Source organism: Hydractinia symbiolongicarpus, chromosome 10, assembly GCF_029227915.1.
Source record: "Hydractinia symbiolongicarpus strain clone_291-10 chromosome 10, HSymV2.1, whole genome shotgun sequence".
NCBI lineage: Eukaryota > Metazoa > Cnidaria > Hydrozoa > Anthoathecata > Hydractiniidae > Hydractinia > Hydractinia symbiolongicarpus.
Window position 1 is genome coordinate 13,060,352 of NC_079884.1, and position 25,979 is coordinate 13,086,330.

The 25,979-nt window shown below is 34.6% G+C and overlaps 2 protein-coding genes and 1 non-coding gene across 3 annotated transcripts; 1 reads left to right on the plus strand and 2 right to left on the minus strand.

Annotated features, from left to right (window-relative positions):
- Positions 1-641: 641 nt before the first annotated feature.
- LOC130613335 (RNA polymerase-associated protein CTR9 homolog) lies at positions 642-25,272 on the minus strand. Its single transcript, XM_057434688.1, has 29 exons — positions 25,075-25,272; positions 14,765-14,863; positions 13,985-14,048; positions 13,342-13,529; positions 13,177-13,266; positions 12,958-12,985; positions 12,783-12,872; positions 12,493-12,641; positions 11,964-12,071; positions 11,119-11,226; positions 10,923-11,042; positions 10,579-10,695; positions 8,918-9,007; positions 8,651-8,779; positions 7,870-8,053; positions 7,318-7,406; positions 6,919-7,192; positions 6,791-6,846; positions 6,509-6,601; positions 6,145-6,261; positions 5,520-5,665; positions 4,872-4,943; positions 4,550-4,685; positions 4,332-4,472; positions 3,808-3,881; positions 2,907-2,966; positions 2,542-2,685; positions 2,207-2,446; positions 642-2,033 (listed from the first exon to the last, which is right to left on the minus strand). The coding sequence occupies exons 1-29, from the start codon at positions 25,120-25,122 to the stop codon at positions 2,012-2,014; spliced, it is 3,276 nt and encodes a 1,091-aa protein (XP_057290671.1). The 5' UTR covers positions 25,123-25,272; the 3' UTR covers positions 642-2,011.
- On the plus strand, positions 897-968 carry Trnaa-ugc (transfer RNA alanine (anticodon UGC)). The gene has a single exon. It is a non-coding gene; the product is annotated as a tRNA-Ala (tRNA).
- On the minus strand, positions 21,582-24,072 carry LOC130613336 (tigger transposable element-derived protein 6-like). The gene has a single exon (XM_057434689.1). The coding sequence runs from the start codon at positions 23,764-23,766 to the stop codon at positions 21,826-21,828; it is 1,941 nt and encodes a 646-aa protein (XP_057290672.1). The 5' UTR covers positions 23,767-24,072; the 3' UTR covers positions 21,582-21,825.
- Positions 25,273-25,979: the final 707 nt, after the last annotated feature.

A 25,979-nucleotide genomic window follows, 5' to 3' on the forward strand; every position in this document is an offset into this window, starting at 1 on the left:
AAATGTTGCGTTTAAATTCCTTAATAAGATCGCAAAAATTTTCGCTTCCTATTTGTGTCGGGAAAATACGAGGGTTCCACGCTCCATAATCTCTTTAGATAAGAATCACGAAAAACTAAAATGTCCCCAAAATGTTAAGTTCTTAGATTCTTCAAGACGTAACATAAATCAACTTCTTTTAACACAGCTTCTTGCTCCTGGCGCTACTTATCACGACAAGCGAAAAGGCAAAATATCCTAGGGCCGAGGCTCGTAATAATAAAAATACGAGAACAGCACTTGAACGAAATTCTTAAGAAAATTATTACATTTATTTTTACAGACAAACATTTTTTAAGAACAATGACGTTGGTATATTGCTGAAAAATAAGAACAAGATAAAAACAAAGACAAGATTGATATTCGATAATAAAAAATCAGTAAAAATTGGCTAAATTTAGGCTCATTGACTAGTATTATTTTCTATATATAAACTAAATAAAAATTAGTATGTTAGTAAAATTTAATTTTTGTCATGTCAGCCTCGTGTCCAGGGCATCTTGTATCTTTTTCACAATGTGTTCGTACTCCTGATGACAAAATATACAACAAGATGCCCTGGGAACGAGGTTGTGGGTGGGGGACTAATAATTTTTGCTGGCAAAAAAAAAAAAAAAAAAAAAAAAATAGGCCGAACATGTGAAAAATAAAACATTTCGACTTAATAAAGCCAAGTTTCCTGGTTCTTATTTTCAAAAGTGCATTCATTTAAATTTTCAGAAGTTCACATCATGGAAGTAAAAATACTACCACTACTATGCACAAATTAAAAACTTTATTTAATGTTAAATCAACCATGTAATTTGCTGAATGTTATTATATTGTTTTTATAAGATTTGTAATTTCAGGTACTTATCGGGGGTGTAGCTCAGTGGTAGAGCGCTCGCTTTGCATGCGAGAGGCCCGGGGTTCGAAACCCCGCACCTCCACTTTTTCATTTTTTTTTTAATTCTAATTTATGCCATAAATTATCTTATTCTTCAAAGGAACTTTTTTCGGTTGCACTGGTACACACCCTTTTTTATAAGCGGAACAAAATAACTGTTTTTTTACTTGTTTCTTGTTGACTATTAACGCAGGTTAAAGACCATATTCCATGATCAACGCAACCCGAGGGAGAGGGAGCGGGAGTGAGCTTATTTTAAAAAAGTTGGACAACCTACAACGTATTTTTTTTTTTAAAAAAAAAACAGTGAAAGGCTCGAGGACTCGTTTTTTCATAATTTTTTTGTCAATTTTAGTACTGAAAATTTCTTATTTGGTTTCTGATTGCATTCAGATAACCTAAAAGCTGTCCTGACATGTATTTACTTTTTGTTCAATTGGATAAAAATTGAAAAACATGCGCTATACAGTTCGACATCAACTTGACTATGGTACGTTTTTCAGTCACACACAAGCGTTATGTACAAAGTGTTCATAAAAACATATTTTTTGTTTTTATTAGTTTCTCAGTTTTTTAAAGCTTAAAAAATCCAGAACTCAAAGTTTCTTATTTTTTGGAAGCCCCAGCCTCTAGTTTCTTATAAACAGGTTTCTTTTTTAAAAAAAAACATCCATAAAAAACTACGCTAATGATACAACTGACAAATACCGTATTTACTCTATTATTCCCGCTTCTTGAATAAACCCGTCATTTTGGTATAGGTGGAAATAATAAGCCGCCTCTCTAATAATTTCCTATTGAGTTTGTATCGCACCTGCGTGTAAAAATGCATATGTTAGAATTTGTAAATGTTAAACGAAAGTGATTTGTCCTCAATCATATTTGTAGAAAAAGAAGAAAGAAGAAAACAACACGAGACGCTAAAATTGGCAACGATACGTCACATATTAAAAATATTTCATAATTTACAAAAAAAGTTGTCCTTTTTGTGGCTTACACGCAAAATCTGTCTCGATGTGCTAATCCGTACATTGTTTTTCTTCGGTTGATACAGCTATTTTGATTCAATTTGGACTTGCTGACTCTCTAATCTCCATCCGACTCAGAGCTGAAATAAAACAATATAGATATTTCTTGAAAAACACTTGATTCCCACATTAACAGGTCAGCACAAAACACACGCAAAAAGTTCAAGCGAAAATTAATTTGCGGAGTATTTTAGTACCCGAGTTATTGTGCTACCACAATTCTATTCCACCTAAGAAAAGCTGTCAAACTTACGAGCTTATTATCCTTGCTTTTCGCTTCGTTTTCGGCCCCGCATCCTCTTCGGTTTTTCCGTCGTCGGTAGGAACTTGTTTTGATGTTTCGCCAGCATCGCTTCCATCGCTTTCGTTTTCACTAATAATTTTTTTCGGTACATAACTCTTTTCATTATCAGAGTCCGAGTTGCTGTCTTTCGCACTCGCCTCAGAAGGCATGGCCTCACTCTCGCTAGACGATGATTTCATTCTTTTGAAGCTTAAAGAGAAAAAAAAGTAACAAAATAATTTTAGTTTTTATTGCCACATGGTCTGAAATTATCTTTGCGTAAAAACATGCATGGTTTAACTTACCTTGGTTTACTTATAACAGGACCTTGTTCATCGTCCGAACTTGAATCGTCATCAGATGATACTGTTGCTTTTGATTTAATTTTCAACTGTTGTTTAGCTGACATCTTAGGCTCCTTCTTTGGTTTCGGTTCCTTTGTTCTTTGCCTAAAAAGTTATGTCATTCGAAACATTAAAATAAATATTGATTGGGTGTATAACAAATCTTCGGCATAAATTTTCACAAAACTATTAAGAGTTAATATTGCTCTTTGAAGTATCACTTTAAATTTCACTAAAAAAACTCTTTCTGATTTGACGTACATATAGTTTGTAAAGATCGGGTGATGTAACAGAAAAGATAGAAAAAGATAAGAAAACATCATTACCTTTTCTTTTTAGGTAGAGGTTCTCCATTTTCATCATATTCCACGTTTTTCTTCTTTCTCCTAAGGAAAAAGTAACTCAAATAATTCAATTATTGAAGGGATTATTTCGATTTGTCTGTTTAGCATTCATATTATTTGTTGAAGGTTTCTTAAACATGATCATGTTAAGAAATGATAAACCTTCAACAACAAGTAGTTAATCTGTGAAAAAATCCACGGCTTCTCCTGTCCTTTTTTTCCCGCATTGTTCGCGGCGTCTCGCTACTAGCGGTACCATTTCGCGTGACAGAGGTAGGCGGGAAATATAATAGAGATAAAGTAATTTCAGAAGAATTGTGTAAGTCTTGTGTTTGCCTATGTCTTTTTTAAAATATCTTAACTTAAAATTTAATAACATAACTACATTATTTTTAACCGCGTTCAGCTTTTTAAAACAAGAGCAAGAGTCATACGGTACCAAGATGTTTGCAGCGGTAAAGTGCCTTGCGTAGGTTTTTAATTCTTCATTAAGGCTAAGCTGGCCAATGGGCAGTAAAGGATCCCAATGCAAATTGAAATGAACATTTCAGCAACATACACGATCTGTAAATACCGTATTTACTCCATTATTCCCTCTGCAGGATTAGCGTTTCAATCTTAGAAATAAGCGTTGGTTTACACTAGTGAAGAGTGAATATTTTTCTTAAAAAGGTCACAAAATTATAATGCATAAAACTCGTACGTTTAGCAAATGCATTTTTAGGGTGCACATTCGACAAAATAGACAGAAATTCCACATGCGGGGATTATTGGAGAGACGGGAATATTTTTTAATCCACGCCATAAAGTAAATACGTTAATATATAAAAAAGTCAATCGAGCGCTCTGACATTTTTCAACAAAAAATTATGAAGTTACCAACCTTTCTTGCTTTTTCTTAGGGAGTTCATCTTCATCACTGCTTGTAGCTATTAGTCCATCCAAATTATCCTTTTTCTATAAGGAACGGTAATCTTAATGGTTAAAAATTTAAATTTCGTAGGTATTAATTTTTGCAAATGCTGTTATAGATTATTTTTGTAATAGAGACCTTTTCTCAATAAAACATTTTATTGATCCTTCATGCTTTTGGCGACGTACTTTGTTCTTCTTTGCGTGAATGAAAGTTCGCTCTTTTTTACTCGGTAATAAAATTTTACCGAAATTCTTGACTTTTTATTTTGATATGATTTGTTTGTATATATGTTGAAAAATATATCGCGAGTACAAAATTTTGCTAATCTAGGCAAAATCCGGAGAAATTAAAACCATTCGTTAAGTAAAGGCATCTGCGTTTATGTCTTAATACTGATTTTTAACGCCTTTTTTTGGAGGGAGGAGGTGGCGGATTGGGCGGAGTCACATTGATGCGTATATTATACATTACAAATCGAGAGTTTAGCATACCTTGCGTGCCTTGGCAGCTTTTTCTTTAGCAGCCATTTCTGCTGCAGAAAACTTTAAGAGACCTTTCGTAGCTTCTTTGAACTGAGCACGTTTCTCTAATAACTGCTTCTTCTCATCTTCCAACTGTTGTACTTTTTTCATCTAAAAATTAAAGCAAGCAACTTAGCCTCAAAATCGAGGCTGTAACGAAATGGGTGCGGCAAGAGTTTTTTCCATACCTCCTCCTCTTCTTTTGTTTTTCTTAACATTTCTCTTTCTTCTTCTTGTTTCTTTTTAACTTCCTTTTCTTCTTCATCTATTCTTCGTGCGCGCTGTACATGGTATTGAGCCTGACTCAGTAAATCTGAACAACGACTGAAAAGAGATTTAAAAACCTTTTCACTCCCTTCTGACTTTCCACCCTTAAGAACAAACACGACGGTCTTTCAAATGATATAAAATACTTCCGACTGGGTCACAAAAAAAATTCAGCATTGTACTCACAAATCATATTATGTTACGTTTAAGAAGAAATAACAAATACAAACATTGTTAGCTTACCCTGCTTCAGATCGCGCATGCGCTAAGTCGAATTTCATACGATCTCCATATTTGCTTAAATACTCGAAATTTCTAAAAAAAAAAAAATGGAACTTAAGTCATTTAAAATTGATGACAAATGATTGTCACCCAAATTTATAAATTAAAAAAAAAAAGACTTTTGGTAAAAAGCATTGCAATAAAAACATTAGAAGAAACTTTAATATCCAGGCTAAACATTTAAAAAAGACGTGTATACAAGCTAATATGATATTAAGATTCATTCTTTCATTTATTCAATTAATACTATATTCATTTATTCGTTCTTTCGTTTGTTCATTTGTTCATTCATTCATTCATTCATTCATTCATTCATATATTCATTTATTTATTCATTCATGCATTCATTAATCTATTCATGTTTGTAACAAAGGCGTAAAGTAGTTGAACGGTTCAGACCTCAAATTTAGAACTTGAATGAAATCTGTAACATATCAAGCAAATCGAAAAATATGACATAAAGCGTTTGGAAATGTTCTTGAATTTTTTTCTACATTTTTTAGCTAATTTCCTTCCAAAATGATATTGGATTGGATTACCGGTTATAATATTATTAATATAAGGGTACCAGGTAGAGCAGCATGTTATTTTGGTAAAAAACAAAATTACCTTTGTGCAAGTTCCAGATCACCTACGGCGGATAATACAGCTTTGAGATTACTCTTTTCGTTTCTTAGCACCCCAGTGGCTAATCTTTGCTGGACAACAGACAAGTTGAACATAAGCAGCGTATCATGTGGAGCGACATGCCGTGTCTAAAAGATGCAATGAAAGATATGGACACTGGGCTGTTCAAAGTTGGAACAAAACATGGATAGATATGGACTGGGCTGTTCAAAGTTGGAACAACACATGGATAGATATGGACTGGGCTGTTCAAAGTTAGAACAAAACATGGATAGAGAATACACTTAAAGAAGAATTTATCTGAATTTTTCCTACACGGTAGAAACCCTGGAATAATGCATGTGACATCTATATACAATAGAATCATCAATTCTAGACAACAATTACCTTGTTGCGCATCCCTGGTGTTACAAGGGCGTTACAAGGGCGTTACAAGGGCTAGCATTAGACAGTTTGAACATGGAAATGTAATATGACTAGACGCACGGGAAGTACTACCTGCTAGTTGTTGTCCAAAAGTAAACTCGTATCTACAAGGGCGGTCATGGCTTGTTATATGAGTGGTCAAGGTTTATGATCAATTTACGAAGATAAAAACTATACCTACCTTGAGTAACAAATGCTTGCAGTCTGACAATCGACCAGCTTTGTAGTAAGCACGTGCGAGATAAAACATCACTTCTACACTGTATGATTTATAGAATTTCTTTAAGCAGTTTTCATACTAAACGAAAAAAAACAAAAGTATCTTACAACGAATGATTTAGATCTGGTACGATCTGGTTATTTTGCCTCAAACATGTGCCTTTTCCTACGGCCTAAAAAAAGCCTCAAATATGACATTTTTAAATTTTCTTGCATTTTATGTGACAACGATTTTGTCTGGTCACGTCAGCCTTTTTTATTCCATGTTGATCACGTCGTCCACAAATTCTACATTTACAGAGCAGTCTCTAAACACACATCCTTACCATTTGGATAGCACTGACAAACTGCCTTTGTTCAACGTAGACATGGGCAAGGTTTAACCATATGTCTGCAACTTCTGCCGTGGCTTCACGAACCTACATTAAATTTATTTCTTTTCACAAAAATACAAGTATAATTGCGAAATATGTGATGTTTACTTCTTCAGCAGATCCAAATAAAAAACATAAAGGAATAAATAAAGAAACAAAGAAACAAACAAATACATAAATAGATAAATAATAATGAAAATAAAAGGACAAAAAAACAAACAAATATTTACAAACCTGTGAAAATACGTCTCTTGCCTCTCGATAGTGACCTTTATGAGCCAGAACACAACCTAAAAGGAGCCTGCGATTAGTACAAATACTACACACAGGAGAGCTTATACACGCATTACAAAATCACCAACCAATTCCATTAGCTGCATATATATTCCTTGGATCAGTCCTGAGCACCTGCTTAAACATAGCAATCGCTCGTTCTTGATGTCTTTTCTCTTTTGTTTTATCTCGAGAAGGAGTGTGTAAAGTTTGTAGCCAGACGTTACCAAGGGCAACCAGAGCATATGTGTCGTTTGCTGTTGCAGGCTGCTTTAATATTCGTTCGAATTTTTTCTGACCAGGACCCCATTCTTGTTTTGCAAGATGGAGATTACCTATCAACGTCCAAGCGTCTGGATGGTCCTAAAGTTCAAGTGAAACACACACAGTGATCAAAAGTAGAAGCTCCTAAAAATCTAAGCAAGCTAGAAGTTTCAACTCATAAAGAGAAAGTTTGCCGAACAGCAGTAATTGCTGAATTGTTATACCTGGTCAATCTGTAAGGCCATTTTGAACCAGTCAGAAGCTTCGTATATCTGGCCTTTATCACGGGCCATGCAACCCAACCTTAAGTAGCCTATAGTATAAATACAAAACACATAATTTTATTTTGGCGTAAAAAATTCCTTCAAGAATGCGGGCGAAAAGAAATTATTAGATCAGTGCCAAATCAAATGGCAGAAACGTTTTAATATTACTTATTGTCTCTCGCTTCGTGTTATTTTAATATCTCCCCTGTGCATCAATCAAATAACGCCAATCAATACAAATTCAGATTACAGAAAAGAGATTTTCCAACACCACCTCTATATGCAAAGTTACCAACTTAAATTTTTTTTTCCTCAGGGACCCTAAATGACTCAATTTTAAGGAACAATATGGTTTTCCAATGTCTTTAACGAATTTAAGCATACAATTAAAAAAGACGGCACACTCAGACATCTCAATTTCCTAACAATATGCATTCAATTGACTTAACAGCAAAGAACTTACTGTCCGACCCTCTCTTAATTTGTTAATAAAAACAGTGCTGCACTTACAGTCAACGTAACTTGCATGTTCTCTTAAGATATCCTTATATATTTTTTCTGCTTTATCAAACTCAAACTGTGCTTCCATAAGCCTTGCTGTGTTGTAATGCATGGAAACAGAGATGGCATTGTAATAGGCTTCATCTTGCATACTTTCTTCTTTACAATGATCCAAAGCTGCTTCGTAGAATTTCTAAAACGTTAAAAATTCTGGGTTATAGCAAGCAGTAGCCAGACCTGTATTTATCGCAGACACTCGTGTTTATTATGCCAGATTTTACAAAACCACTAAACTAAAAATATGTGTCTTTATCTAATCTTCTACGTTCGTGAAAAAAATTACACGCATTTTCTGTTAAAGTATTAACGAGCAGATTGACACCTCGCTTTTTGTTTCGCTATTTTGTCCAATACAATTACAAAAAAGCTTTTGTACTATGCTATGTTTTAAAAAATATAGATCTAGATATCTGATTTAACAGGCAATATATCAAACTAGCCATATAATTCTTTCTTTTTACATCAATTTTAAATATTGCTGCATGCATTTTGCTGCATACGCAACACCACTGTTTCATGCAACAAAATCGCATTGCAATGCACATTGCACAGGAAGATTTTGACACATGTGTAGTAAAATGCACACTTTAATCAAGGCATGTTTTAGGGTGTATTTGTATTGGTCAATTCCTAACTAAGTCTGCTATTTTGCATGTTGTATTAATATCACATTAAAAAAAACACAAGAGATAAAACACTTCACACACATTCCATTAGTTTTGTTTCCTACCTTGGCCTCTTTTAGATTACCAAGTCGGAAATGCAATGCTCCAACGTTGTTTAATATTTCGGGTGGTACATCAGCTTCAACTTTTTCTTTTAATATCTTGGAAGCTGCACCATATGCTGATAATGCTGCCTATATGATAAAAACAAAACAGTTGTAAATTATACTAATAGCAGGATTACCAAAATGAAAAGATCTTTTGAGAACATCCTTTAAAAAAAATTAATTTTTTTTACAACAGTTGTTGGTGTAAAACAAAAATATTTATACCTGAACATCAGTTTGTTCTAGTATACCAGCTAACTCAATCCAGGCTTCAACATCATCAGGAAATTGTTCTGTAACTTTTTTTAAATGGTTCTGAAAGAAAATTCAAGTGAGAGTTTGTTGATAACTCAGGGTGACCACTAATAAAATGAAGAGAAAAGTAAGGATATTAAGGAGAATTAAGGAGACAAATTGACATTTTTAAGGATATTTTGCTGTGAACGAGAATAAAAAAATCAAAAAATAAAGATAATTAAGGAGAAAACCAATTTTAGTTCTCTATCTTTAATGTTACATAATACTATGTTCTATGATAGGAAAATTATACATATTATACAAATACAAGAGATGAAAGACCCTGGGAACGAGTTTGGATTAAACTTCGTTTATGTAGGCGATTTGTGCTACGCTAAAACTGATTTGTGTCTAGTGAATGTTGAGATAGTATGGCAGACAAAATTATTGAAATCCCTGGTTACCTTCCTAACAAGTCCTAGAAAAGAAGCAGCAGGAAGCCTTTAAATTAAATACTACTAGTTATTTAAAATTGTGGAGAATGCACTTAAATTTATTCTGCTTTTTATCACAAAAGGTTTGTGAATAATTCATTAAAAAAGAGGCTAAAAAACATTTTAGCTAAACAAAATGCCGTGGATGTTGTCCACTCAAAAACTTATAGCAAAATGATTTGTTGTCAACTTCATTCAAAAGACATAATAAATTAAAACCTTTAAACGAAATGGACCTCAACAAGAACCATGTTAATTGCCTGTGATTTTGCTCATACAATAATTGATAACAAAGCACTCGTCATATTAAATTTAAGTTAGCATGTGCAATAAAATTGATCACTTTATTTTATCACATGATTTGTTTTACCAAATCAAAATCGTCTGCAAAATGTTTATAAAAACAGAACCTTTTTATAGGAGATACATTATAGATGCTGGTAAAGGAATTTAAGGAGGAGTGGTCACCCTGTAACTAGTTCATAGCACAACATGATATGTCATTGTAACAATAACTCATACTTAAAAAACTTTTAATAAAATTAAAAATTCAACACAATAATCAAAATTTATTTAGCTTTGTAAACATGGATGTAAAATCTTTTTTTGCTTCCTGCAATCATCAAACTGACTAAAACGCTTTCATATAAAAACCCTGTGAATGACCTTCACATGTCAACAATTGCTTGAATATTTTTTTTGTGAAAACTTAAATATGTTCCTTTAATTATCTAATGGCTGAAGTTCTACTTACACAATTACCTAGACTTTGTTTGAGAAACACAAATAGGCCAATTTTGTTTTTAGCATTAAAACTATTTACAAAATAAATAAATTATTGAAAATGTTTACCCAGGATAGCCTCTTCAGTTCCTATTGGTACCGCTATAAATGAGGGTCCTGCAAAACCGTCCTAGTGCATTTAAAGCTCCCATTTAAGCTACAAAAGTCGTGCAAGCACAGCAATCGGTAACTAGACAACAGCCTAAGATATATATCCTATTCTCATGCTGTTTGCTAAGCAGAAAAAAAAAGATTTACACTCTGCTGGGGTTTGAACCCAAGACCTCCTGCATTCGAAGCGAATGCTCTACCACAAGGTTAGCAATCGATGAAAGAGAAAACCATAAAAACTCTAAAGACTTCACAACTTACTTTTGCGATTTCTTTCTTTTCAGGTTCCATTGAGGAACTATACAGTGATCCCAAAATCTTCATTGTTTCATAATTATTAGGTTGGAATTTTAGCACTTTTTCAAAGCACTGTGCTGCCTGAAATTAAAATACAATAAACTGCAAGACAGCATTCAAAAGTTACTGCAAACTGCAATATAACATGCAGATAAATAGATGTCCTGAAACAGAAATCCTAATTCTTACCTCAATCCAAAATCAATATAATTTAAAAGGTTAAGAAGGTCAAAACTAAACGAGTGTGATTCAATTAATTTGAAAACAGGTTAATGCATTACTGTATAAAATAAACATATACATCTTACATTTACATTATCACCTCTGGCAATATACATCTGTCCTAAACCAAACCATGGTAGCACAAAGTTAGTAGAAGCAAATTGTGTGGCTTGATAATAATACTGAAACGCTTGGTCGTAGTCGCCCTGAAAATATAATAATTACATTTCTAATTTGCATATTTCAAAGCGTCAGTGGTAGAATGGAATTTACAGTGCATACCTGTACGTGAAAGGAACGAGCAAGTTGGTAACAACTTTCAGCCTGCATCGCTTCCACCTCTGTGCCATGAAATGCATGCAACGCTAAGTGTTGCACTTTTGTGTAATCCTAAAAAAATTATTGAAGAAATGTACACCTACAGCTTTTATAATTCAATTTCTTTCTGACTAAGTTGAGCAAAAGATTGCTGATACAAAGCTCTATTTCTTGAGTCTAGCTTTTCACGTTGGCATAAATAAGATTAGCGCTTTATCTGCTACATTCTATAACAATATAATAGTAGTCATGATTTTAATGTATTTTATTAATTCAAGGAATTCAGAAAAATAGCTAACAAAAACTCAAAATTAGATCACGTCAACAATTGCTCTACGTACAAAGAAATTAAAAAGCTTTACAAAGGGTAAAATTTGAAGGATTTAAATCTACTTGATTCATACATAAGTAGGAAATACATAAAAACAATAAAATAAAAAAACAAGGTTTAAAAGGTTTTCAACATATAGAATATACAATATGTTAGAATGACCATAACCTATAAGTTTTTAATCGCATTTAGTCAAGCATCGCAATGACGAAAAATTAAAAAAGCTTTTACTTCAATAAATTTTTTGTTATTTTTTTCATTTTATCAGGTTCATCAACTAAATTACTGGGGGGCAGCTATTGGTATTGAGAAGTACTATATCACAAAAAAGCACAAATTAAAAATATAAAGAAATTAGCCACTTTAAGCGAGCCATTTATGCCAGACTATAAAAAAAGTTCCAAACTCTCACAGACACTGATTGTGCCACTGCCTTGCTAACAAACACAAAAATATAAAAATAAAATCCACTATTTACCTTCTTAAAGAAGAAATGATTAGCCAAATGATTTAAAACCATCGGACTTTGGTTGTCTATACTATATGCTTTTGATAACAACTGGACACCATTTTTAATACTGTCTGGCTAAAACAAGATAAAAATAATGGTAGGTAGATATATTTGAAAATTTTTATCTCTGCAATAAAAAAAAATGTAGTGAGCTTAAATTAACAAAGTAAATGCAACATATAAAGACAGGGGGAATCCGTGGATTAATGCACAAGTTACCAATCTCTAAAATAATAGCCATTGTCTGTCTGTTTGTCTGTCTGTTACAGAAGAAGGATTATAATACCTGTGTACGTCTGTCACACAAAAAGGTACAGAGTACCGCAAAAAGGTAGAGAGAAGAAAGAAAAGCTGAACGCGTGGCTTTTTTTAAGAGCCACCAACTGGTCTATATTATAATCCTATTTGTCTGTCTGTGAGCCAGAGAAAGTAATGGATTTTTTCCATGGTCTCACAACTGGTTATTTCAGATTACCAAGCACGATAGTTAAGGTACCTTTTTCGAGTTAAGTTCCAGAACAGCAAGACCAACAAGAGCACCTGTGCATCTATTGTTAAGCTCTAACGTCCGCTCAAATGCAAGCCTTGCTTTCTCTAGTCTGTTTAACCGATAAAAACAATGTCCCATACCCAACCGTACTTCAGCTATAAAGGAGAAATCGAAATATACTCCTTTATACACAAATGTCTTAAAAATTTACAACTCCTTTACAACTTCTAAAAAGACAGTTATAAGCATAAAAAATCAATAACAAATACAAAACATCTCTCAAAGTGTTTACTTACCCGGACAATTGGGGTTGGTTCGTAGTGCCTTTTTATAATACGCAAGAGCACTTTTATAATCTCTTTTCTGAAAGGAGATGCATGCCTTTCCTGGAAAAAGAATTTGTAAATTTTGGATATAACAAGAACAAAAGCACACAATAACAATTGCATCCAAATATATATATATATATACCTAACAATGCAGGGATGTTGCTTGTGGACTAAAAAAGAAGATGCTAAAGATTAGAACAGGCTTTTTCTTAGTTTCTTGATTTTTGTTTATTTGCTCAGTGTCAATGTAGTTAGATCTTTTAAGCCAAAATCAAAGTGGTGCATAAAACACTTCAACAGTCAAATTAAGGTACAACTTGTAAAGCTTGTGTAAAGCTGTATAAGTTTAGTCTTTAGTTACCTGTGCAAGGACGAAATTAAACTGTGCATCAGCCTGGTCCATCTTATCTCCTTCCAACAGACAGAAATATGCTCTGCCAAGCAAATGGTTCTAAATAAAAAAATATATCATTTATGCTGCAATTTTAACCTTTTTTAACATATTTTTTATGCAAACATGCCTTACTTGATCCAACATAATAATTTTATCTGCAGTTGTGTATAGTTGAGTTGCTTTTGTAAAAAGCTCTCGTTTTTTGTCTTTATCTTTTTCTCCTCTACCTTCCTGTACATAGTAAGCAGCCAGTGAGTCGAGAACAACCATCTTATCTTGAAGGTATTCCTTATATTCCAAGTTGGGTGTTGAAAAGTCCTCTGTTAAAAAAGAAAAATGTTGTTAAATACTTAGCTCTTTAGACTCCGTAGCCTCCTTCTTATTGAAGTGATGAAACTAAGCAGGAATGTAGTATAAAGTACTTTGAAGGTTATTGGAGCCAACTTAATATTCGTTGTCAATGTAATAGAAAATAAATCAAAAATGACTTATTATTGGGGAGGACAGAAAATAATTTTTTTTTTGTCAAATTTACATGTACATATATTATATTTACAAACAATAGGCTTCCCATAGAAATTTCTGGTAGTTTACAGCTATGTCCATTATATTGTGATCTAGCAGATGTGAAGTGACAAAAAGGCTTCATAGGTGTAAATTAGGGTTATAAAACAGTAATAATAAAAAAACATATAAAAAGTTATAAAACCAACAACAGGAAGGCACGTTTCTTCCCTTTAAATGATGTGTTGAACCTGTAATATGAAACACTTACCACGACAGGCAGCTTCAAATATTTTAACAAAGTCATCATGTTTTCCTTGTTTAAAGTATTGTTGCTGAAAAAACATGTATAAATATTACAACTAGGTACCTTAATTCAAAAAATACAACTGAAGGCAGTGATACACGATCCGATTAATCGAATTTGATTAGTCGAATTCCACAAATTGGATGTGTATCATGCAAAAATTGTATGCTTTCAGCATGTTTAGAGTTCAAATTCGATTTTTAAAAAGTCGGACCAGTTTAACTTTTTCGATTAATCGAAAAGTTTTTAACCAATCAAAATGCTTAAAATCTGTACATCAAATATGCGTTCAGAAAAATGTGAGGTTCTATGTGAAAAATAAAGCTTTAATAGAGGACGTTTAAAAACAAAAAAGATAAAATAAATTTTAACGAGATTTTCATCAAAGAAAATTAAAATAATCTTCTTGCTCTAACCGAAATTCGTTTAGTAATAAATAACACACTCCGTTTCTAACGTTTTCTTAAATTTGTAGCTGTTGTAATAATAACTGTAACAGAAGCGAGTTCAAGCCTGTCTTCGCTCGCTAATGACTTTTTATCGAAAGGAAATTATCAAAAATCAGTTCAATTTAATTAATGCTCAATATAATTTCCACAAATCGAATGTGATTAATCAGATCGTGTATCACTGCCTTAAGGCACGGAGCATGATTTTCAATATTTCCACTTTTATTATTTCCTAAAACATAAAAAATAAAATAATCCTTTGATATTTAAATTTAATTAATCAATTTGTACTTACTCCCAATGTGATCCATATATGCAGAACAGCACTTTCTTGCTCTAAAATACTTAAAACCTCTTCACCATCAGGTAACTGATCAAAATCTAATTCAATCACCTATAAAAAAAGAAAATAAAGTAGTTATAAAGACTTTTCAAAAATTGCTTAACATGCAAAACTTTTTAAAAAATGGATTATTAAAACGTAAAAAAATTGTTGTTTGATGATCGAATCTCAGCATATCTGCCGAAGTTGTACCACACTCGCAAGACTGGTGGCCTTGTTGTAGAGCATTCGCCTCCAGTGCGAAGGTCTTGGGTTCAAACCAGAGTCATGCCAGAGACTATAAAGTGCGAACTGATCCTGAGAACTGAGAATAAGATTGATATCTTAGGCGGTTGTCTCTGAGCAGTTGTTGTGCTTGCATGCCTTCCATAGCTCAATGGGAGCTTTAAATGCACTAGAACCCCCTTCGCAGGACCCTCATTGATAACAGTTTCTATAGAAACTGAAGAGGCTATCCTGGGTAAATAATAATAGTAATAATAATCTAATCATTGTTTTTTATTAAAGATGGATACATAGAAGAGATTTAACTATATCCTTGAAAGCGCTTGGTAACATGAATGATATTTATTTCTGGGTGGCAAAATTTTACAAAATTATAACAGGTTTTTTTGGATTGGACTAGACTGCCCAATTTATGGACGCACTTGTCCAATCTTAGATGAATTGTGGAAGTCAAAGAAAACAATGACAATTTTAAATTGTAGCTAGCTACCTCTTAAAAAGAACTTTAAATTGAAACTTTTCTGGGCAAATCAAAAGGCCAAAATTATACCATGTAAACTATTTAACTATATTAGCTGGCTAAAGCTAGCTAGTTAGTTAGATAAGCTTTTCATCCAATGAAGTTATCAGCTAGCTACAGTACTGCCTGAATCTAACTTGACATGTACGCGATAGTTATCACCTTCGCATGAGCTTTTAGTAGCATCAGAACTTTCGTTGTTATTGTTAACCTATTGTTAAATACATGAGCTATTTTGGCATGTTGAAAACAATAGAGTTCATGTCTTGTTCGCGAAATTTAATTAGGTTATATGAACTGCGTGTGTCCCATTGTTGTATAGATGGATTGCGTGTTTACAGAACCGAACGCATGTGCACTAGATGGCAGGATAGTAGCGCCAGTGAAAACAAGAGGTTCTGGTTGTGATTTGTACTTATATTTGAAGAAATGCCTGATTCTTGTTGTGCAGTAGGCTGCTCCAATAAAATTTTATCGCATACCGTTCGGTCACAACGAAGAAAGCAAGAAACTACGTCAACTTTGGGTACAAGCAATAAAGAGAGAAAAATGGACAGAAAAACAAATAGATAACTCAAGAATTTGCAGTGAACATTTTATATCTGATAAATAAAAATACCTTTTTATATAAAACATAATTTTTAACAGCAAAAGTAATGTTATCCGTATAGCCAGCTAGTTATTTAGATGTAGCTGCTGGATATATAAAATTAAACTCTTTAATGTTAGCTAACCTAGTTAGCTATTTAGTATTTATAATAACTAAATGAGCCACAAAAAAGTCTTAGTAAATTTTTTTTATATTCTAGGAGAAAAATCTAAAGACCCACACCATCCAGATTACGTGCCATCAAAGTTCGGATACAAAAGCTACACAGATTTGAGCGAGTACAAAAAAGAAGGATGTCTTCTACATCTAGTCACACTGACACTGATGCTGACTTTGATACAGGTGTAGACAATGTTGAAAATGATGCAGAGCTGTGTACGAAATCTTCACAAACTGAAGTTACATTGGAAAAATTGCAGCAAGAAATTTTTAGTCTCCAAAAGGAAAAAGAAGTCATTCAAAAAGAGTTATCTACAGCTAGGGTGGAATTATTAGAACTCAAGAATAATGTGGTTCAACCTTTAGAAAATGCTTCAAGCACCAAATTTTCTTATGATACTGTGGTTGCTGAAAATATGTTGAATTTTTATACTGGGATTACCACGCCTGCTTTATTTGAATGGTTTCTGTCGTTATTCGTTAGAAAAGTGAGATATTTTAGCGAGAAACTTTCCCATAGTGATCATTTGTTGCTGGTGCTTATGAAGCTAAAACTAGGTCTATTAAACAAAGATTTAGCTTATCGATTTGGCTTGAGCGAGACAGTAGCTTCTCGAATATATCGTAGATGGATACCTATCATATCTAGAGAGACATGCCATTTAATAATATGGCCTGATAGAGAAGCCTTGCGACGTCATTTGCCAAACAGCTTTAAAAATTTTTTTCAGAATTGTACATGCATAATTGACTGCACTGAGATTTTTGCTGAACGACCATATAGCCTAAATGCACGTGCACAAACATGGTCCAACTACAAAAATACTTGCACAATAAAATATCTTATCGGAATAACACCAGCTGGGGCTGTTAGCTTTTTGTCACGCGGTTATGGTGGTCGAACTTCTGATAAGAAAATAACAACACAAAGTGGATTTCTTGATAAGTTGCAGCATGGCGATTGTATACTGGCTGATCGTGGTTTTACGATAGCACAAGATCTTGCTACTAGGGGTGCTTACTTGAAAATACCTAAATTTGCACTTGGGAAAGCACAAATGAGTGCAAGTGATGTGGCGATATCCCGGAAAATTTCCAATGTTCGTATACATGTAGAACGTGTTATTGGGAGACTTTGAAAGTTTAGTATCCTGCAGTCAATTATTCAAATATCGCAAATTGTCTTAATAGATTCTGTTATGTCAGTTATATGTGTGTTAGTAAACATTAACAAAAGTGTTGTTGCACAATAGGTTCTTTATTGTAATGTTTTTTGTTTTTGCATGTTTCGCAAAACCATTTTCCAGAAGGTGCACAGAGTAAATTTACACAGCAATAATAATACCATTCTATTGCACAATTTTTGCCATCGCATGCAATCATTGGTAGGAAGCTTGGTCTCTTGCAAATAAAATACAGCTTTTCTGTCTTGTCACTTTCTTGCTTCCATGTCAATACCGTATCGATTTGGCTTGAGCGAGACAGTAGCTTGTCGAATATATCGTAGATGGATACCTATCATATCTAGAGAGACATGCCATTTAATAATATGGCCTGATAGAGAAGCCTTGCGACGTCATTTGCCAAACAGCTTTAAAAAATTTTTTCAGAATTGTACATGCATAATTGACTGCACTGAGATTTGCATGCAATCATTGGTAGGAAGCTTGGTCTCTTGCAAATAAAATACAGCTTTTCTGTCTTGTCACTTTCTTGCTTCCATGTCAATACCGTATTGTTGTGCTCTTACAGTTATATTTGTAGAATATTGCATGATAGTTTCTGTAAATTTTTTTTTAGAATTTTCATTATTTTGGTTTAATTTATATGCTCTTTTTGAGACAGATGCTGTGATTCTACCTGCTCTATGAATTTGCCATGCTGTTGACAAGCGCTGTTCTCTTGTAACTTTCGTTAAATTTTTGTACTGACTGTCACAGTAGCCATTTTTGTATTCGTAATAAAGCTCTCTGCACTCTGATTGAATTTCTTCAGGATTATTATTAATTAATTCATCATCATCATCATCATTCTCGACTTAACGTCCGTTTTCCATGCTAGCATGGGTTGGACGAGGTATATTAATGACCCTCTTCCAATCTGATCTAGACTGTGTTAGATCTAAACTCAACTTCCTCTCTATCAAGTCTGTCCTTATAACCTCCTGCAAAGTCTTTCTCGGTCTGCCTCTGGGCTTTGCCCCAGGAACTATCAAGTCTCTACACTTTCTTACCCAATTATCCTCCTCCATTCTTTCCAAGTGCCCCAGCCAATTCAATCTTCTTATCTGGATAACATCTTTAATTCTACGGAGACTTAGCCTGCTTCTTAGCTCATCTGAACTCTTTCTGTCTCTCAGACTGGCATTACACATCCACCTGACCATTCTCATATCATTCCTTTCTAAACGGTCAAGATCTTCCTGCTTCACTGCCCATGTCTCACTACCGTACAACATAACACTTCTTACACAGGCTTCATACAACCTACCTTTTACCTCAATTGACAGGACTCTGCTAGTCAATAAAGGAAGTAACTCTCTAAACTTTTTCCAAGCAGAACCTATCCTGCAAGTAACACTTCTTCCAACACCCCCTTCACTGCCCAACATATCACCTAAGTAACAGAAGTTCTTAACTATCTCTAACAAGCCACTGTTGTACATCTTTAAAGCTGGAAATACTTCATTCTCTATAATCTCACCTTTGCAACGCTTGCATACAAACTGTATGTCAGCTCTTAACCTTCCACTAATACTACTGCACTTCTTTTGTACCCAATGCTTGCAAGTCTGACAAAAAATTGAGTTACTACCAACCCCTTTCCTGCAAACTCCACAAGGCCACTTTCCAACTACAAGGTCACACTTGGCTGCAATGCTACTTATCATGACTTTAGACTTTGCTGTGTTTACCTTCAGCCCTTTCTCTTCTAGTCCTTTCTTCCACTTCTCAAACTTTTTAACTAATTCTTCTATAACTAATCCTGACACGACTTCTAGCATTGCTGTACATAGACTGTACCATCGTAACTAGCCAATCATCCACACCTAATTTTCTCATAGCCCACCAAATAACTTTACGTGGCACTCTATCAAAAGCTTTCTCTAAATCTACAACGGCAAAATAGAGATCTCTTTCCTAAATACTTTTCCTGAAGCTGTCTGAGTAAAAATATTGCATCTGTAGTGCCACGCCCTGGAACAAAACCAAATTGCATCTTATCTATATCAATTCTTTCTCTATTTAACTTATCAATCACTCTTTCAATAACTTTCATTACTTGATCAACCAACTTCAAACCTCTACAGTTACCCCTTTCTAATGCATCACCCTTGCCCTTGAAACAATTCACTATTACACTTGACTGCCACTCACTCGGAATAGTATCCTTTATAATCTGGTTAGCAAGACTTGTAATAAGCTCAACTCCAATAAATCCAGATGCTTTTACCATCTCTGCAACAATACCTGATACTCCTGCAGCCTTGCCAATCTTCAATTTCCTAATAGCCTCCACTACCCATTCTGTCTTGATCTGCATAGCTGGCTCTTCTACAACATCATCATCAGACAAATTATCCTCGTCCCAATCAAACTCAGTGTTAAGCAACCTCTGATAATGATTCTTCCAAGCTACCCTTTTTTCCTCCTCTGTGCTAGCCAAATCACCTTCATCATTACGTATACACTTCTCACCTACAATATCTTGATTAGTCTTCTTCATTTGCTTTGCTATCTTGAATACCTCATTGCGCTGGTCTTCCCTTCTTAATTGTGGCTTAAAAAGGCTTGAGGTTCAGGAATGCTACTTAATTCGGTTTCGTCAGCACGTCTTGTACATGACCACATAAAAAAAAGTTGTATGAATCCAATGATTTAAAAGCCTTCATCGACTCGTGAGTGATACCACTACTAGGACTTTTCACTAAGTACATATGGATATCTCCAAATGTTATATCTGGTAAATACTTTGGATCGTTTTGCCAGTCTTTTTTTAAGGTACAAGGATCTGGTAATACCTCATCATTGGCTAGGGTGAGCTTTTTAATATACAAAGTTTTCTCATCTTTATCAAGCGAAAGAAAATAACTTAAATCTGACCACATGGCGTCCTAGTTATTTCAGCAGCAACGACAAACAGGCCGGTTAATTTCGGCGAACATATTTTTTTGTAAACCTTGGGAGATGTCAATTTGGTGGCCTATGAATTAGAAAAGCTCTATACGAGCGCTGACAAAAGAAAATATAATTGAACAAAGATTCAGGCATCTATTGTTTTTAATCACGAACAGAAATGTTAAACCATTCGTTGATAAATTTTTAAAACGCGATAGAAATTCTTTTTTTAGATCGTGTTTTAAAAATCTAAGAACGAAGAATGGTGATAGAAAAGCTTTGTTACATCGCATTTTAAAAGTCTAATAACGAAAAGCAGCAACAGAAATGCTTTTTTAGATTGCATTTAAAAAAATTAAGAACGAAGAACAGCGATAGAAAAAGCTTTTTTAGATCGCATTTTAAAAGTTTAAGAACGTAATTTAATTTGTTTTTGAAATCTTATCATGAAGGGAAAAGTCCTGAATGTAGGGTTTTTCCGTTTGTGTTGTTTAACATTGCTTTTTATAAGAAGAACTTTTAAAAGTTTTGCATTGTAAAAAATGTTTCGATGATAAAGAACTATTACTAAAAGTTTTAAAAAGTAGCAGCATTAGTTTTTTTTTAAATATCAAGACCATTGAATTTCAAATATAAATCAATTTCGTGACGTGTTAGTTCATTTTTCTAAAATAATATATTTCAATAAAGTTATTGCGATCTTTAACACTTTTAAACAATAACATACATGTTACATGTGACAAAAAAAGGATTCATCGAATCTTATTGTTATGACTCGCGCACAACGATAACAATAGAAAGCAATTAAGTTCATGTACAAACAAAAGATATGTGAAGGTTCTTTATGTAGACATGAGATCGTTAAACGACATCGTAAAACTCGCATACATGTAAAGTTTCATTTAGCTACATATATTTATCTGATTATTCATAGCGTATAAATGTACAATTACGGACACTTTTACGGTCTTTGCGTCTTACCGCAACAAAATCCATCGAAATAATTAACCCATGGTTCTAAACGGGAGATTTATCTATTGGCTACACGTTGGAACCATTTTTCCAAACATTGTTGGACCTGCCTCACCACAATTTCTGTTTATAGCCGAGCACCGCCTGCGTCCAATTACGGACACCTACGTTTAATTACGGACACACTGTTTTTTGTATTTTTGAGGGTCAGCGGCAGGTATATTGTATTTATTCCTACTGGAAGGGAGTGTTTAAACGTTACTTTTGACTCACAACAAGTTTTGACTTAATTAAGGAGTGTCCGTAATTACACGTAAAAATTGACCCAACAAAACATTTTTTAGTCGTTACAGATCATTAGCGGGAAATGGTAAAACATTAAAAAAGCGAGATTTTTTATTTTCCTTTTTTATTCAAATCGACAACTGTAACATAAATATGTGTCACTTGACAATTCCGCCTTTGTAGCTCTCGCACAAACGCCATGGAACCATGCAAACCACGTATCGCAACCAATCCAGATGATTTTGTTGCAAGCAACTGGTGGGTTTGACCTTTTACAGATAGCACAGTGCGTCTCACGCTCAAATTCTTCCTTGCTGCTACTTTCGTACTCACTCTCCGTCTCTTCAACTATCTCATTTTCTTGGCCGTCATCCAACTCGCTGTCATCACTTTCGAACGATATCATTGTTCTTTTCTGTCGCACAGATCGGGTTTTCAACATAACCCTTTTTCGCCTTTTTTTTTCGGACTGCAGAGCTTCTTTACTTAGTTTTTTTCGTTCTCTCTCCTTTTTCCTTTCTTCTTTTGCCTTCTCTTCCAATTCTTTCTTCTCCACCTTCTCTCGAAACGCTTGTCGATGCTCGTCGCTTGTGAGAACTCTCGCCTTAGTAATAATCCTGGTGTTCTTTTGTTTGTTAGGCTTTGGCGCTGGAAATATAAAGGCATCAACCAAAGACGCTGGGATAATACCTGCTGCAACGAGAGGATTTACAGGTGTTGTTGGAGTGGAGGTGAAAGGGCTTGCTGCAGTGGGAAGATTGGTTGGTGTTGTTGCAATCGACGAGGGCGGTGGAGTAGAAGCATCTGTTGAAGGTATTACTGGTGTAGAAAAAGAGCCACCAGGCAACGAATTAAAAGATGCTCCTGTTGAAGAACCTGGTACTGCTGGTGTTGTGGATGTTACAGTATTGTTTCCATTCGGAGCGGACGAAATAAAATCAACGCTGTTGTCTGGCATTAATCGCTCCTTGTCGATGGCGTCAGGGTTGAATGGACAGATCCCTGTTTTCTGAAATCCATTTTTAATAATGGTGATCCCCATCGATCCTTCAAACGCTGCCTTAAATATCGCAGTGAAATTTGTTTTACACACAGTTAGTGGAACAGTGTGGCCCATGGTTGCAAGCTTCAAATTATCTGTAATTTTTGAGAAATGCACCTTTAGAGGCTTGAAAATCGACACATCCAATGGCTGGAGTATATTGGTTGTGTGAGGGGGCAAACAGTACAAGTGGATTTGGTTCTCCACTAGCATATCTATCATCTCTATATCGAGATGAGAACCGTGGCCATCCAAGATCAACAATATTGGTTTTTGTATGTATCTTGTCTGAGGAATAAACAGCTTTTCACACCACTGTTTAAAAAGCTCGATGTCCATGTAGCCGTTTGGCGAATGGGCGTATTGAGCATTGGTAGGACCATCTCTAGCATAAGGACCGGATGGGAAAGCCTTTTCAAAAATTATCATTGGAGGCAACGGCACTCCAGCAGCTGATACAGCGACATGGGCAGTGATGTGATCCCTATTTCCTTTGCTCTCAGAGTAGGGGTGCTTAGTTGATCTTGAGACGACAACCTTTTCAACGCGAGCATCCATGGAGATACCTGACTCGTCGCAATTGAAGATTCGATCTGGCTTATCGAGGATATCAAGATCGACCAATGTTTTTCTTAAAAGACCAAAGTGCTGTTTTATAACAGTCACATTGGCCATTCTAGAACGTCCTCTGTCGAGGCCGTCGGGTTTTCGCAGGGCAATTTCTCGCAAATTACGTTTCTTGAAACTGTCCCACCAAGTATGACCAGGACCACTGACACGGTTGAACGAGCTGGTACGCTTGCTTCGTTTTACGATGTTCCATGCAAAAACTTTTATTGCTGAAATACTTAACGGGTGTGCAATAGAAGCCATGTATTTGATATAATGAATTAACATTGTCTCCTCTTCTGGTGTCATTTCTGTTTTCCTTCCTGCCTTCGTCGTTCTATACTTTCCCCGAATTCGGTCGGATAAGGTCTGTTTTGGAACGCCGAATTCTTTTTGAGCCTTATGTAATGACATGCCATCCTTAACTGCTGCTAGGGCGTTACTCAAATTTTCTTCGGACCACTTTTTTTATTTTTGTTTTGGGCCCATTTCACCAAAGCTTAATGGCTAAAATAATGCGAAATACATGGTATTGAAGCAAAAAGAGATTTTATAACATAAAATCATAAAAAGAAATGATGTACAGAAGGAGAGCTCATAAATAACACTATATTTTAAGTTTAATCATATTGCGCACATATACAAACTATGAGAAAAAAGCGTGATTTTGCCATAACATTTTGCTTTTTTTCCAGAGGCCGAAAAACACACTTCGGGTCGCTAAAAATCTGCCATATATATTTTTTATGTTACTATAGCTATTATATAATAAAATAAAATAAAAAATAATAATTACCTTGATTAATAAGATATAAAATGATTTGTTAGAATAAGTTTGTCGCACGAAACAAAAAATCAGCGAAAAGAAGCGAGTTTTTTAAATCCATTGTTTTGGTATGAAACAGCGAGGCAAATCGAACGAAACCTATTAATCATAACGGCTTTGAGTAGGAGAGTCAAGACATCGTGAAATAAAGTTGGAAATACAAGGTTAAGTGGTGGAAAACTTTAATTTACTAAAGTGTCCGTAATTGTACGTGTCCGTAATTGTACGTTTATACGCTAACTATATAAACATTTTATTTTTAAAATTTGGCTACTAACAGACTGTATAAAAACTCTAAATTTATAATACACACTAGTTACACCTAGCTAGCTAGCTACGATTTTTACTGTGTGCAAAGACTGGCCTGGTCAATTTAACAGTACCTGCAAATTCGTTTTTTGTGTAGCTATATACCCCAAATATAATTTTTAATGTGCCTGCGAATGTTTGTTAGGTCTTGCAAACAACAGAGCTTGTGTGGCACATCCCTTCTTTAAAATCTAAAAGGTGTCTGAATATGGGCCTAACATGTCTCCTGCTTAATCTTGTGATGCCTTGCCCAGTCTTAAGACTGGGCATTTATATGTCCAAAGATTGGGCTGTGTTGTTAGCGTCACCCATATGAACCTATTGGTGTTAAAAAACAGCATGAACTGTTATGGAAAATATCCGTATGTAAAAGGTGGCGACTTGTTGCATGTTGTCACGTCAGATTTGCAGAACTGTTGAAATTTTTACCTCCAATCAGGATGGTTAAAAGGACTGTGTGCCTTTTGTAGCTATAGCTAAGTAAGCTAAAGGTTTTTAAATTTTGTATAAATGAGCTAAAAGTCTTTATATCTGTGCAATTTGCAGAAAGCTTAAGTCTTAGAAATCGTTACATGTAAAATATTTACCTCATCTGTATCGCGAAGAGGAATTTCTACCGAAGTTATCGCCACCATCTTGCCCGTCTTGCTTTGATTGTTCAAAATCTGAGTCCTAAGTAGATATTGTGATCAGTGGCAATCTATAAAGCCGCATGTTATTTCTCGAGACTTCGTGTCCTGTCCTTCCTCGTCCTCAGATCTTTTTTGATATGCATCCTCCCCTCGCGCACACTACGTTGCTTGTAGTATCACTGAGAACAGTGAGCACTCTAATATTTCTAAAATCGTTATATAATCTGGGTTTTTAGTGAATATATGTGGCAAGAATCTCGACAATAGAATGAAGAAAATAGATATAATGGCAACCTCGATCCCAGGAAATTTCATCTAAGCATGTTGCAACCTCGATCCCAGGAACTGTTTCTGATATGAGAATAAAAAGCGTCTTATCGTCATCAAAAGACGCTGCATTGAACGATTTGGTTGAACTTATTGCTGTATGTGTTAAACTTTACTTTTAAACGTTTTTACTGTATAGATTGTTAAAACACATTTTGATTTAAAATAGCCTGCCCCTTTAAATAAACTGGTATAAACCCACGTTCAGCAAGGAGGGTTGGTTGTAAGACTACATTTATCACTGCGAAAGCCACCATATCATCATAAAAAGTTATCAAAAAGAAAAATTTGAAGAGGGCTCCCTGGAATAGGGTTAGGGCAAGACATTTACAAATAGAATATGTTTTGTAAAAATTAAATGTTGCGTGATGTTAGAATCGAAGAACAAGTACATTGACTACATGTTCACCATCTTGAATATTTAAACCCCATGTAATTTGCAATCTTGCTAACATTTGTAACAATTAAGCAATAGATCAAAATACTCAAACACAATTGGCGATTTGTTGTTGGAGAGAGACAAACCTCGCTAA